This window comes from Leopardus geoffroyi, chromosome D2 (assembly GCF_018350155.1).
Source record: "Leopardus geoffroyi isolate Oge1 chromosome D2, O.geoffroyi_Oge1_pat1.0, whole genome shotgun sequence".
NCBI lineage: Eukaryota > Metazoa > Chordata > Mammalia > Carnivora > Felidae > Leopardus > Leopardus geoffroyi.
The window spans coordinates 83,848,573-83,862,630 of record NC_059334.1 but is presented as its reverse complement, the minus strand read 5'-3'; the positions used below and the strand labels follow the sequence as shown (position 1 = coordinate 83,862,630).

Below are 14,058 nucleotides of genomic sequence, written 5' to 3'. Positions count from 1 at the left end.
ACCCGTAAACATACCCGTAAAAACACAGAAGAATTGTAGCCCATTTTGATAGCAAACTCAATGAGAAAAAAGTTTCGAGTGTGTACCACCCAATATGCAGTCATAGGTACATACGTGTACATTATGTAAATTGTGTTCATGTGTGAGGGTTCTAATGTCCTTATGTTACAAAGCATTAAAAACCAATCCTCAGGGGCTCCTGGGTGGCTCAGTCGGTTGAGTGTCCGACTTCAGCTCAGGTCACGATCTCGTGGTTTGTGGGTTCGAGCCCCGTGTCGGGCTCTGTGCTCACAGCTCAGAGCCTGGAGCCTACTTTGGATTCTGTGTCTCCCTCTCTCTCTGCCCCTCCCCACCTTGCGCCATTTCTCTGTCTCTCTCAATAATAAACATTAAAACAGGGGCTCCCGGGTGGCTCAGTCGGTGGAGCGTCCAACTTTGGCTCAGGTCACGATCTCGCAGTTCGTGAGTTCGAGCCCCACGTCGGTCTCTGGTGCTGACAGCTCAGAGCCTGGAGCCCGCTTCGGATTCTGTGTCCCCCTCTCTCTCCGTCCTACCCCTGCTTGTGCTCTGTCTCTCTCTGTCTTTCAAAAATAAATAAACATAAAAAAAAATTAAAAAAAAAACACCAATCTTCAAAAATATTTTTAAGATAAAATTAGTAGAAATTTAAATGCTCAGTACTCAGACAGTGGATTTTCCCAACCTTCCTTCCAGACCCCTTCCTAGAGAGTGCAACAATTCCCACCCCTTGGTGTGAGTAAGTTTCATGACAAAACAGCAGTCTGTACTGAAGCCTGGATCCTGGCTATTTAAGGGGGGCCTGAGTAGCGGCAGGAGGAGGAGACTTTTAAGTGAAATGGCTGGTTCAAGGGCCTCCGGAACAGTCTTCTCAAAGACAGTTTGCAATCAGATGCCAGACCGAGAGAGCGTTTTGATCCATTGCTGGCAGGATGAGAGTAAGACGAAAGCGGGATAACGTGAGTGTTCCGGAAAGATCAATCTTCCCTTCAAAGAACTGTATCGTGCTTTTCTTCTGAGATGATGTTAATACTACTTTCTGGCGTTAAAAGGAAAACATAGTGATGTTGCCATTTGACAGTACTATCGATGGGCAGTCTTTTTTTTTTTTAATTGGGAAGGTTTTATTTGGACATAAGCCCCGTTCTGCCTCAGCGAGGGCTTTTCAAGGCAGCATGAGTGCACCGGGTTTCTGGGTGTCTGGCTGGGGGCGCCTGGGGTGGCCTCTGTCTCCCGGCTAGTGGTCAGAATTGGGGCAACGTTGCAAGACTGAGATGTCCCCTTCCTGTATGTGATTTTCTCACCAAGAGGAAAAGCACTTCTTCAAAAATGAGTTTGTTATTTTTTTAAAAAATCTTTATATATGTTCTTCAAAAATGAGTTTGTTATTTTTAAAAAAAATCTTTATTTATGTTTGACCGAGAGAGAGCGTGCGAGCAGGGGAGGGGCAGAAAGAAACGGGGGCAGAGGATCTGAAGCAGGTTCTGCGTGGACGGTAGAGACCCCAGTGCGGGGCTCGAACTCAGAACTCACGAACCGCGAGATCACAACTTGTGCGGCAGTCAGGCGCTTAATCAACTCAGCCACCCACGTGCCCCAAAATGAGTTCATCATCAATACATGACTGTCTCCAATGAACTCTGGGGAGTGATTCGCAGTTCCTTTTCTGCCATTTCCTCTGGGGTCTGTGCAGACTGGCATGGTTGCTGGCATGTACGAGCAATGTGTTTGTTCATTGCTTTTCCCATATTTTCGTATACCAGGGTTAACTGAAATGTTCCAGACTCCAGCAGTGAAAGTGAAGCCACAAACGATGTGCCTGCGTCCCAACGCTTTCTCAGATTCAGAGGACGCTGTCAGAAAAGAGTTTCAAGTACCTGACTCGGGAGAAAAACCTCTGCTATGCACGTCAGAAACTTTTGGTTGGTTTACTTTTGTTTTTTCCTAGCACTTTAATATTTTCAGTAGGAATTGTAGGTGGTATCTTTTTTTTTCCAAGAGATACACTATTATTTGTCTATGACGGATACTCCTGAAAAAGTACCATTTCCAGCCTCTCTGTTCTGTTGTTTTTAGGGGAACTTCCTATTCGCAGTTGAACTAACATTGGCATTCAGCGAGTTGCGTAAAAAAGAGTACTCCTTTAATAATTGTAAACTGCCTGTGCACATTTCTGCTTTCTTTATTTAAAGGGGTTGACCAGCAGAGAAGTAGAGTGATCTCTCATCGTAGTTACATAAATTATTCCAACTCAAAATTGCTACAAATAACCCAAAAGAAAGAGAATGTGTACATTTAGTGCTGCGAATCTTCTAGAAGGCCTGTGCCCCGGTGTGAGCCCAAGATGGGAGAAATGAGTCTGTCTTGCTCTTGCACTGAGCACTGGTTACGCAGGGCCTGGCATGAAGGGAACAGCTTTACTATATGAACAGTGCATCCTGTGCTGAAAAGTAGATGTTTCCTGTGCAGTTAGGACCCCACACGTCCTGACGATAAGCCATGTTATTGTATTAGTGGTTCCGCAGGAGAAATGGCTGTTTGCTTCTCATGTCTGAAGGAAAGAATGTCTGCATTCAGGTGACTGAGATGCAGTGCGGTAACCTTCGGGATCCCCTTCTTTCAACGTTTATTTATTTTTGGGACAGAGAGAGACAGAGCATGAACGGGGGAGGGGCAGAGAGAGAGGGAGACACAGAATCGGAAACAGGCTCCAGGCTCTGAGCCATCAGCCCAGAGCCCGACGGGGGGCTCGAACTCACAGACCGCGAGATCGTGACCTGGCTGAAGTCGGACGCTTAACCGACTGCGCCACCCAGGCGCCCCTTCGGGATCCCCTTCTTAAGGAATTTTTTTTCTTTTATCTGATCTCTGTGGATCCTAATCACCTCCTAAGTGTGAACCTGCTGTATATCACCAGGTAACGATATTCTTAGGTGCGTGTGGCTCACGTGCAATACAGATTTATGGCCACGTAAGTAGCCTCATATGCTTAGCCCAGGTGGACAGGAGGCTGAACTATTGGCTTTTACACGATATCTCATAAGGAAAACATACCAGATTGGCACAACACACTGAACAGAGTATATTTCTCACGCGTGTTTTTATTTCCTGTAGGAGAGAATGTATTCCCCGTGACTCAGAATGGACCGCAAGAGCCGTCTGATAAAAGCCTCGCGAGCCCTGTCCTCAGACGTCAGAGTATCAGAGTCAATGTGAACATTGAGAAAACTCCGGGATCGGGGGCTCCGAAGGCCACGTCAAGTGCCAACAGGCTTCGAAGGTCCGTGGGGCACAGAAGTATACAGATGCCAGGAGCAGGGCGCAAGGACGAAGAAGCCAAGATGGACACTGTGGAGAATGCTCCGGGACGACTTCTGAGGAAGACCCCACAACGAGAACAGAAACCGGAGGGAGCAGCGAAGGAACAGGAGAGCTATTTTGAAGCGAGTGAGAACGATACCGAGCCAAAGGAAAATTCTGAAGAGGTGGTCGCGGTGAGGAGATCGAGAAGATATTCAGAGCAAAACCAGGAACCAGCTGCAGACCTGACCCCCCTCAAGACATGGCAAGACACAGAACCCAAGGAAGACCTGGGAGGCATCCAAGGTCTCCTCCGCACGCCCATTCGTGTGCAGGAACCAAAGGAGGCTGAGAATAAAACCGCAGAAAAGCGCCAGAAATCTTCAAAGTTGGAACTAGCTGGCACGCCAGCCGCAATGAGCGTACAGCTTGAGACCCCTCCGCAGAAAGTGGACCTGGAGGAAGAGCCCCTGGCTCTCGGGAAGCCCATCCAGATGCCAGGAGGAAGCACACACTCACACGGAGAACCTGCAGGTGGTGATAGAAACAGCGGATTGTTTAATAGAACTCCAGAGCAGAAGCTGAGCCCTGCGGAAAAACTACCTGGAAGCAAGAGGCGGCCAAGAACACCCAAGAAAAAGAATCATTCTCTAGAAGACCTGGCTGGACTCAGAGAACTCTTTCAAACCCCAAGCCACACAGATAAACCAATGACTGGTCACCAAACCACCAAAGCACCCTGCAAATCTCCGCTACCAGGACCAGGCAACACGCCAGCAAGTCAAAAGAGGTGGCTCGAGACCCCTCCCCAGAAAGTGGGTCTGGAGGAAGAGCCCTCTGCTCTCTGGAAGCCCACCCAGACGCCAGAGGAAAGCACAAACTCACACAGAGAACCTGGAGGTGATGATGAAGACATCAACTTGTTTAACAAAACTCCAGGGCAGAAACCAAATCCTGCAGTAACTAGAAGCAAGAGGCGGCCAAGAACACCCAAGAAAAAGGCCCATTCTCTAGAAGACCTGGCTGGACTCAGAGAGCTCTTTCAGACCCCAAACCACACAGATAAACCAATGGCTGATGACCCAACTACCAAAGCACCCTGCAAATCTCCCCTAGCAGAGCTAGTCAACACACCCGCAAGTCACAGGAGACTGTGCAAGACCCCTCCACAGAAAGTGGACCTGGAGGAAGAAGCCTCGGCTCTCCAGAAGTCCACCCAGATGCCAGGGGAAAGCCCACACGAACACAGAGAGCCAGTAGGCGGTGATGAAGACATCGGATTGTTCAAGGAAACCCCAAAGCAGAAACTGGGCCCTGCAGAAAATGTAGCTGGAAGCAAGAGGCGGTCAAGAACACCCAAGAAAAAGGTCCAGTCCCTAGAAGACCTGGTTGGCCTCAAAGAGCTTTTCCAAACCCCAGAGCACACTCCAGACCCTGTGACTGTTGACCAAACCACCAGAGTTCCCTGCAAATCTCCACGAGCAGAACCAGTCAACACGCCAGCAAGTAGAAATAGGCGGCTCAAGACCCCTCAGAAAGTGGACCTGGAGGAAGAGCCCTCTGCACTCAGAAAGTCCACCCAGATGTCAGGGGAAAGCCCACACGAACACAGAGAGCCAGTAGGTGGTGATGAAGACATCGGATTGTTCAAGGAAACCCCAAAGCAGGAACTGGACCCTGCAGAAAATGTAGCTGGAAGCAAGAGGCGGCCAAGAACACCCAAGAAAAAGGTCCATTCTCTAGAAGACCTGGACGGACTTAGGGGGCTCTTCCAAACACCAGACCACACAGATAAACCAATGACTGGTGACCAAACTACCAAAGCACCCTGCAAATCTCTGCTAGCAGGACCAGGCAACACGCCAGCAAGTCAAAAGAGGTGGCTCGAGACCCCTCCGCAGAAAGTGGGCTTGGAGGAAAAGCCCTCTTCTCTCAGGAAACCCACCCAGATGCCAGGGGAAAGCACAAACTCACACAGAGAACCTGGAGGTGATGATGAAGACATCAACTTGTTTAACAAAACTCCAGGGCAGAAACCAAATCCTGCAGTAACTAGAAGCAAGAGGCGGCCAAGAACACCCAAGAAAAAGGCCCATTCTCTAGAAGATCTGGCTGGACTCAGAGAGCTCTTTCAGACCCCAAACCACACAGATAAACCAATGGCTGATGACCCAACTACCAAAGCACCCTGCAAATCTCCCCTAGCAGAGCTAGTCAACACACCCGCAAGTCACAGGAGACTGTGCAAGACCCCTCCACAGAAAGTGGACCTGGAGGAAGAAGCCTCGGCTCTCCAGAAGTCCACCCAGATGCCAGGGGAAAGCCCACACAAACACAGAGAGCCAGTAGGCGGTGATGAAGACATCGGATTGTTCAAGGAAACCCCAAAGCGGAAACTGGGCCCTGCAGAAAATGTAGCTGGAAGCAAGAGGCGGTCAAGAACACCCAAGAAAAAGGTCCAGTCCCTAGAAGACCTGGTTGGCCTCAAAGAGCTTTTCCAAACACCAAGCCACACAGATAAGCCAATGGCTGGTGACCAAACCACCAAAGCACCCTGCCAATCTCCACTAGCAGGACCAGGCAACACGCCAGCAAGTAAAAAGAGGCGGCTCGAGACCCCTCCCCAGAAAGTGGGCCTGGAGGAAGAGCCCCCAGCTCTCGGGAAGTCCACCCAGATGCCAGGGGAAAGCCCACATGAACACACAGAATCAGGAGGTGAGGATAAAGACATTAAATTGTTTAACAAAACTCCAGAGCAGAAGCTGAAACCTGCAGACAACGTAACTGGAAGCAAGAGGCGGCCAAGAACACCCCAAAAAAAGGTACAGTCCCTAGAAGACCTGGTTGGCCTCAAAGAGCTTTTCCAAACCCCAGAGCAAACCAAGAAAACAACAGCTGTTGTCAAAACCACAATAGTGCCCTGCAAATCTCCGCTAGCAGAAACAGTCAACATACCAACCCACATGAAGACACGGCTCAAGGTAGCTCTGGGGAAGGTCACCATAGAGAATGAGCTCTCAGCTGTCACGAAGCCCACCCAAAGGCCAGAGGAAGACACACGCACACACAGAGAACCAGTAGGGGAAGATGAAGACATCAGATTGTTCAAGGAAACTCCAAAGCAGAAACTGAAACCTGAGGAAGATGTAACTGGAAGCAAGAGGCAGCCAAGAACACCCAAGAAAAAGGTCCAGTCCCTAGAAGACCTGGTTGGTCTCAAAGAGCTTTTCCAAACCCCAGACCCAGGGACTGGTGACCAAACCACCAAAGTTCCCTGTAAATCTCCACGAGCAGAACCAGCCAACACGCCAGCAAGTGGAAAGAGGTGGCTCGAGACCCCTCCCCAGAAAATGGACCTGGAGGAAGAGCCCTCAGCTCTCAGGAAGCCCACCCGGATGCCAGGGGAAAGCCCACACGAACACAGAGAACCTGGAGGTAAGGAGGAAGAGATCAACTTGTTTAAGGAAACCCTAAAGCGGAAACTGAACCCTACAGAAAATGTAACTGGAAGCAAAAAGCAACCAAGAACACCCAGGAGGAACATCCAGTCTTTAGAAGACCTGGTTGGCCTCAAAGAGCTTTTCCAAACACCAAACCACACAGATAAGCCAATGACTGGTGACCAAACCACCAAAGCACCCTGCCAATCTCCACTAGCAGGACCAGGCAAAAAGCCAACCAATAGAAGGAGGCGGCTCAAGACCCCTCCCCAGAAAGTGGACCTGGAGGAAGAAGCTTCAGCTCTCAGGAAGCCCACCCAGCGGCCAGGGGAAAGCCCACATGAACACGGAGAACCTGTAGGTGGTGATGCAGACATCGGATTGTTCAAGGAAACCCCAAAGCCGAAACTGGAGCCTGTAAGAAATGTATCTAGAAGCAAGAGGCGGCCAAGAACACCCAAGAAAAAGGTCCAGTCCTTAGAAGACCTGGCTGGTCTCAAAGAGCTTTTCCAAACCGCAGACCCAGTGACTGGTGACCGAACCACCAAAGCACCCTTCCAATCTCCGCTTGCAGGACAAGGCAACAAGCCTACCAATAGAAGGAGGCGGCTCAAGACCCCTCCCCAGAAAGCTGATCTCCAGGAAGAGCCCTCAGCTCTCAGGAAGCCCACCCAAACGCCAGAGGAAAGCACTCACTCGCTCAGAGAATCAGGAGGTGATGATAAAGACGTTAAATTGTTTAATAGAACTGCAAAGCAGAAACTGGGTCCCACAGAAAACGTAACGGGCAGGAAAAATCGGCCAAGAGCGCCGAACCCCACCCAACCCCTGGAAGACCTGGCCAGTTTCAGAGAGTCCTTCCCGAGGCCAGATCACACCAAGCAACGGGGTGATGCTGGTAGCATCCAGGGAGCTCCAAAGCAAACCCCAGACGGAGGGAAACCTGTGAAACCCCTAGCAAGAGTCTGTAGGGCCCCTCGAGGAAAGCCCGTGGAAGATCTGGCAGGCCACCGAGACCCTGTAAAATCTCAGAGTGAAAGCAGTGTTTCCCTGTCCCCAAAGAGAAAACGAGGAAACGAGGGAGGTGGCCCAGGAACAAAGAGGCTGCGCTCTGTGACACCTGCCCAGGCCACTGCCGAAGAGAAGCCTCCCGTGAAGAAAAGAAGGGGGGCCTCCAGAGAAGGACGTGACCCCCCTGAGCCCCTGACCGCGAAGAGAAAGCTAAGGATTGTAGCGGAAAGGATGGAAGTCCCAGAGGACCTGACCAGCAGCAAGAGGGAAAGCAGGACAGAGGGGCGAGAAGTAGGAAGGACGACGGCCTCTCCACAACAGGTGATGGCAGATGTCCCTTAGTCGCTGTATGCCATTTGAGATGGTGTTCTCCATTCGAGGCTCTTATCCGGTATAAACTGTTGAATCTATATGCGAATATCTTCTCCCAAAGGGGTCTGCATTCAGCACAGTGAATAACTGCAGACAAGTTAAAGAATCCTTTGGGGATTTATAGAGAGAATAGACGTCGTGTGGGAAAATAACAGGTCAAAATTCTTATGGCCAGTTTTGACGAGAGTTTCTCAGGAACTGAGTGAGTTATGGTCATCTGCAGAGGTGTGAAAGGTGTCGAGGAAAGGCAGGAGCTCGGTCCTGTGTTGTCCCAGAGCCCATAAGCAGGAGCGCTGGGTGGGCGGGGGATCAGGGTCAGTCTTTATGCGGTTAGAACAATCTGCGTGGCCGTCCGGGTCCCGAGGAGAGCCCACCTGTCAGGGTTGTGAGGCAGAGAGTTACTCCTGCATGGACAGTACTTTGTACGTTCCGTTCCAGAAACCCTGACTCTCCTGTCCTGCTTGAGCAAATGATTGCGAAAGGCTGAGGAATTCATTTACTGCCTGGAAAGGGGGCATTTTTCTAGAAAGCCCACGTAATGCTTGTTGTAATCGAATTTGCCATATATGACACTCAGGTGTTGTGATGGAAATTGAGCCTGGAAATTCATGGTTTGTCAGTAGAGAGGATTTCACCCTGGAATGAAGTGGTTGCTGGCCTCTTAAAACAAACCATGTGAAGTTTTCACATGATTTTTTTCGAAATTCCCTTTGATTGTTTTCTTCTCCGTGTTGAAGTGTGAGGTTTGTATTACTCATGATTGGCATGTGGCGGCTGTCTTGCTATTTTTAGGCGATGTCTCTCCGCTCGAGACGGCCAAATAAAACCAAGCTCGAAGAGCAAAGGCCTGAGCCTGTTAAAGCAGCAGCAGAGAAAGTGAAGACAGACAGAAATGACAAGAAGCCCCGGAAGACCTCCCAACAGACGAAGCCACAAAGCCCTGAAGGCCCTGAAGGCAAGAGTTCTACACCTGCGGGCCAAGTCCGTGCAAGCAGAATGTGTCTACGGTCTGCAAGACCGAGGAAGGTGCCCTTGCCTGACGTGGCAGAGGAGAAGCAAAGGGAGAAAGGTGTGGCTGTCCACGTGAAGAATCAGGAGGAAGAAGTAACACAACGTTCAGACGTCATGTCTTTGAGATCCAGAAAAGTTAAGATCCCTCCTGGAGGAAATGCTTTGGAGAGTGAATCGCAACGGCGAGTAACTCGGAGTGCCAAGAGATGTGCTGGAAATATAAAAAAGGTACGTAACTCACTGGTTTTCTTTTCTTTTTTCTGTTTCTATTGTTTTGAGGGAGAAGGAGAGAGAATCCCAAGCAGGCTTCGAGCTGTCAGTGCAGAGCCCCACACGGGACTTGAACTCACGAACCGTGAGATCATGATTCGAACCCAAATCAAGAGTTGGACGCTTAACCGACTGAGCCACCAGGAGCCCCTGTTTTCCTATTTTCACGAGCAGAGGATGTTTCAATCCGATCTTGCCCCATGTTCAAAAACAAACATTACATATAACTTGCTGCCAGGTCCCAGTCACACTAGTGTGGGAAGCATGAGCGTGAACCACGTATTCTGTCGTCGTAGCTGTGTTTAGGGGATTCCACTTCAGATAGAAAACTGACATGAAGATCCCATTCAGGAAGAGCAAGCACTTACTGAAGCAGAAGGGTGGTCCCGTCTGGATCTCCTGGGATTTGCTTTGGAAAGCTAGACCGGATGAAAGTCAAGAGTGTCCATGAGACGACTGGTACCACGTGCTTGCTAACGTGGCATCATGTTCAGGAGCCCATGAGCCGTCTGTCATTTGAATAAATCCATGGTGCATGGTTAAATCCAGTCGGTGTTCTCCTGGGGAATACTTGATGTTGTTAGTTTAAAAGTAGGGAGGGGGTTGGGGCGCCTGGGTGGCGCAGTCGGTTAAGCGTCCGACTTCAGCCAGGTCACGATCTCGCGGTCCGTGAGTTCGAGCCCCGCGTCAGGCTCTGGGCTGATGGCTCGGAGCCTGGAGCCTGTTTCCGATTCTGTGTCTCCCTCTCTCTCTGCCCCTCCCCCGTTCATGCTCTGTCTCTCTCTGTCCCAAAAATAAATAAACGTTGAAAAAAAAAAATTTAAAAAAAAAAAGTAGGGAGGGGGTTCAGTAGCTCCCTGTTTGCGAGTGGTGTAAATTTCTTAGCACGCGGCTGGAGATCTCCAGAGGCCAGTGCCGTGGCCGCCCCTCTGATGTGCGTGTGTGAACTTACTGCTTGACCGGCTGGTCTGACTCAGTGCGAGCGGCGAAGGCAGAAGGGGTCTGTTCACCGCGTGTTGGAATGATGGTGACGGTGCCCGCGTACGTCCCCACCCAGGACGTCACTGGGTGCCCCCGCCATCCTTTGAGCCGTGAGGGAAGAGGGACAGAGCGGGTGTGTGTGGTCAGCAGAGACCGAATGTATTGCCCCCGGCCCCCGATTAGCTGGTAGAGCGCCCGTTCTGCTGTCCTCTGCTGTGTGGGAGTCCACCATGACACTTTGCCGATACTCCGGTCATCGGATGGCCATCTGCGCTGGAGTAAGGTGATACCTTCAGTCATCGTTCAAGGGGTTCAGGGCGCGTGCATTCAAACTGAGCCTTTGGCTTTTTTAATTCTTGCCTTTTGTTCTCCTGACCCTTCCCTCCCTTCAGGTATTAAAGACCACTTGGTAAGGGGGATCCCTGGGTGGCTCAGTCCGTTAAGCGGCCCGACTGTTGCTTTCAGCTCAGGTCATGATCTCACAGTTCGTAAGTTTGAGCCCTAAATCAGGCTCCACGCTGACGGTGGGGAGCCTGCTTGGGATTCTCTCTCTCTCTCTCTCTCTCTCTCTCTGTCTCTGTTTCTCTGCCCCTCCCCTGCTTGTGTTCTCTCTCTCAAAATAAATACACTTAATAAATAAATAAATATCACTTGGTAAAGTCACTGATGGGGTCTTTTTCCGAAGTATCCTCAACATGACATACTTTTTCTGATGGGCTGTTGGGTTGGGGGACAGCGTAAAGTAGGAGCAGACACCCGACTTGGTTCTGAAAGGGCAGATCGTCCTTTGTTTTATCTCCCTGTCCGGAGGGATGAGCCTCCTCTCGGCTCCTGGAGCACACGCAGCGGGCGGTCTCCGGTCACACGCGCTGAGTGTGGAGAGATTGTGCAACCTCACACCAGAGATGAGTTAGAAAACCCAAAACATTTTGTCCTGTTGATAAATTTGAATTCACTTTTTTGAGTGGCTTTTTTTTTTCTTAAGTTTATTTATTCATTTATTTCGAGAGAGAGAGAGAGAGAGAGCGCAGGCAGGGAGGGGCAGAGAGTGAGAGAATCCCAAGCAGGCTCCGCGCTGTCAGCACAGATCCCAACATGGGGCTTGAATTCACGAACCATGAGATCATGACCTGAGCTGAAACCAAGAGTCGGACGCTTAACCGGCTGAGCCACCAGGAGCCCCTTGAGTGGTATTTTTTTTTTTTAATTAGTGAAAATGTGTGTATTTGCATGGCAGTTTTCTTTCTTTTTTTTATTACTGTCTGAACTTAGAAATAGGTTACAGAGCTTCCTATTTAAATCTAAAAAACCAAATAGTAAAAACATTTTAAAGGACAAAAGCAACATTCACGGGTTACCTCCTAAAACTCATTTCCAACCTTAAACTTAATTTCCTAGAACTCCAGGCGTGCATCACACCTAATCAGGCTTTGGGATTTTGCAGAGTGGGGTTGGTTACAAAAATTGTTCTCTTCAATTACTTAACAGTTCTATTTTTTTCTTTCCAAACAGGATGAGGACAATGTGTGCATCAAGAAAATAAGAACCAGAAGTCGTCGGGACAATGAAGATGTTTAGCTAAGACTTTTGAAAGGGGTGGGGGGAAGCGATACATTCCATTTAGTGATATGTTTTAGTAGCATATTTGGGTCAATTTAAAAGGGAGTTGTGTAAATAATGTTATTCGGGTGTTTAAGAAATCTTAGAATTTTCTATCTGCAGATGGCTTATTCACAAAGGCCTCGTGGAGGTCATGGAGAAGACTATCCACCATCACTCACAGAGTGATAGAAACGTAAACCTTGGGTTGGGGCGGGTGGGGGGCTTGGGACCTAGAAATGGCTTTCAACTTGGCAAAACGAGGCCCTGAAGTTTATGACCCGTCCGTCCTTGTCAGCCGTGTATGCCAGCACGGGCCGCACGGCTCTGTAAATGCTTCACGTGGGTCTGGGTCCCACATCAGAATGTGAAAGCAGGGGCTTCTGTCTCTGTGTCCCCAACACTGGGCAGGCACTCAGGAAACGTTAGGGAATGGGCAGATTCGAATGGATTAATGAGACGTGTCAGATATTTCTTTACATTGGGGGAGGCTTTTGGCCCTGCTCGCCACGGCTCTTGGCCAGCTGCACAGGACAGCCCTCTCCTCGGTGTCCCCAGCACTGGAGGGAATACAAGTGTGACCTGGAGGAAGCTGGTGGCCCCACCTTCAAGATGGAAGGGGTCACTGAATTTAAGGACCGACTGGGAGGGGGCCTGCCTTCTTCGCTTGAAGAATATTCGTCTCACCTGGGACTGCTCACATCTGAGAAGGCCTCCACCCCGAGCCTCAGGGCCGTCGGCCAGGGCGCCCCTCGTCCCTGAACAGTGCGGCCTCTTCCGGCTACTCGTGCTTTCTGTCCCGTCTTTTCCCTTTTCCCAACCTCCTGGATCTGCGCCTGCCTGTGCGTTCTCAGACCGCACCCGTCGGCCTGCCTTAGGGCCCCGCACGCCACCTTGTCCAGAAAACAACACAAACCCTCCTCCTAAGGAACGGCCGTGATTCCCGGGCTGTCCTCAGACCCAGGCCGCTGGGCATTTCCACCTTCTCGTGTTCTACTTTGTCTCGTTCCTCTTTCTGTGTCCCCTAAGTTAGAAAGTAGTGCACCCTCCCTCCGGTCACCTGTCTGAGTCTTCCCCACTCGTCCAGCCGTGTCGAGGCGAGGATGGGACACAAGACAGGGTAGCTGTCCCCCACGGCGTCCCTGTCTGTCCATTCTTCTGCCATTGTGTCTGGCGTGGAGCCAGGTTCACATAATAAAAAATGTTTGCTGAATGAATGCATGAATCTAGGCGTGTCTCTGGGTCACTGGGAGTTGCCTTTGCCGTTGTGGCTGCCGTAAGAACGCTCTGAACAGTGTTGTCTAAAATCGCACGGAAGAGTGACAGCTTGGGGAGGGCGGTAGGTTGGAGCGGGGGTGGGGGGGACATCCGAGAGTCCACAGAGCAGGTGATGGTTGAACTGCGCCAGAAAGGGGTGGGATCTCGGGGAGCAGAAGGGAGAGTAGTTTAGGAAGGGCAGCTCTTTTTTTTTTTTTTTTTAGAAAAGACACTTTTTTTTGAAGGTGCGAGTCATAAATGTGTCATTTAGGTAGCGAAACACAAGGAAATGTAAAATAATAGGATTTTCCTATGATTAAGTTGTTCTGCCGACACTTCAGATTTCGTAGTAATTATGAACCTCGCACGTAGAAAAATTTCAATTAGCCATATGCCTGGGGAATGGAATATACTGGTTAATTAAAAACCCCTTTAGGGTTCAATTCTAACCAAAAATCTCACTGCAATATATCGGATTTCCTCACCTTCGTAAGGGTACAGTATTTTAAGGGCACAGTAAGGGTGGTTTTCATTTTACCGTAAATGCTGCGTTAGAAAAGCTCATTCAAACAAGTGTTTGATTAAACATGTCCGCAGGACACAGGTTTCGCTTAGCATTTAAGCATCAGACAAACATTAACCAGCTAGGCCAACTCTGTTTGAAAACAGGGTTGCAAGAAATAAATACCTACTGGCTGTGTGCTTTGGTAACTTCTCTGGGCCTCGGATTCCAAATGAGTAACATCCATCTGACAGAAAATGCTCAATGAACAGAAACTACTTTTACTTTTTTTTTTTT

The 14,058-nt window shown here is 49.7% G+C and overlaps 1 protein-coding gene across 7 annotated transcripts in view; it reads left to right on the top strand.

Annotated features, from left to right (window-relative positions):
* Window positions 1-13,219, top strand: part of MKI67 (marker of proliferation Ki-67) — a 28,439-nt gene extending 15,220 nt beyond the window's left edge. For 6 of the 7 annotated variants that reach the window (XM_045439245.1, XM_045439248.1, XM_045439247.1 and 3 more), the window contains 4 exons: window positions 1,782-1,940; window positions 3,133-8,090; window positions 8,934-9,380; window positions 11,916-13,219. In XM_045439245.1, coding sequence (XP_045295201.1) covers window positions 1,782-1,940; window positions 3,133-8,090; window positions 8,934-9,380; window positions 11,916-11,981 — 5,630 coding nt within the window. In that variant the 3' untranslated portion in view covers window positions 11,982-13,219. The remainder of the gene's footprint in view (window positions 1-1,781; window positions 1,941-3,132; window positions 8,091-8,933; window positions 9,381-11,915) is intronic. The other variant, XM_045439246.1, reaches the window with a different exon arrangement.
* Window positions 13,220-14,058: the final 839 nt, after the last annotated feature.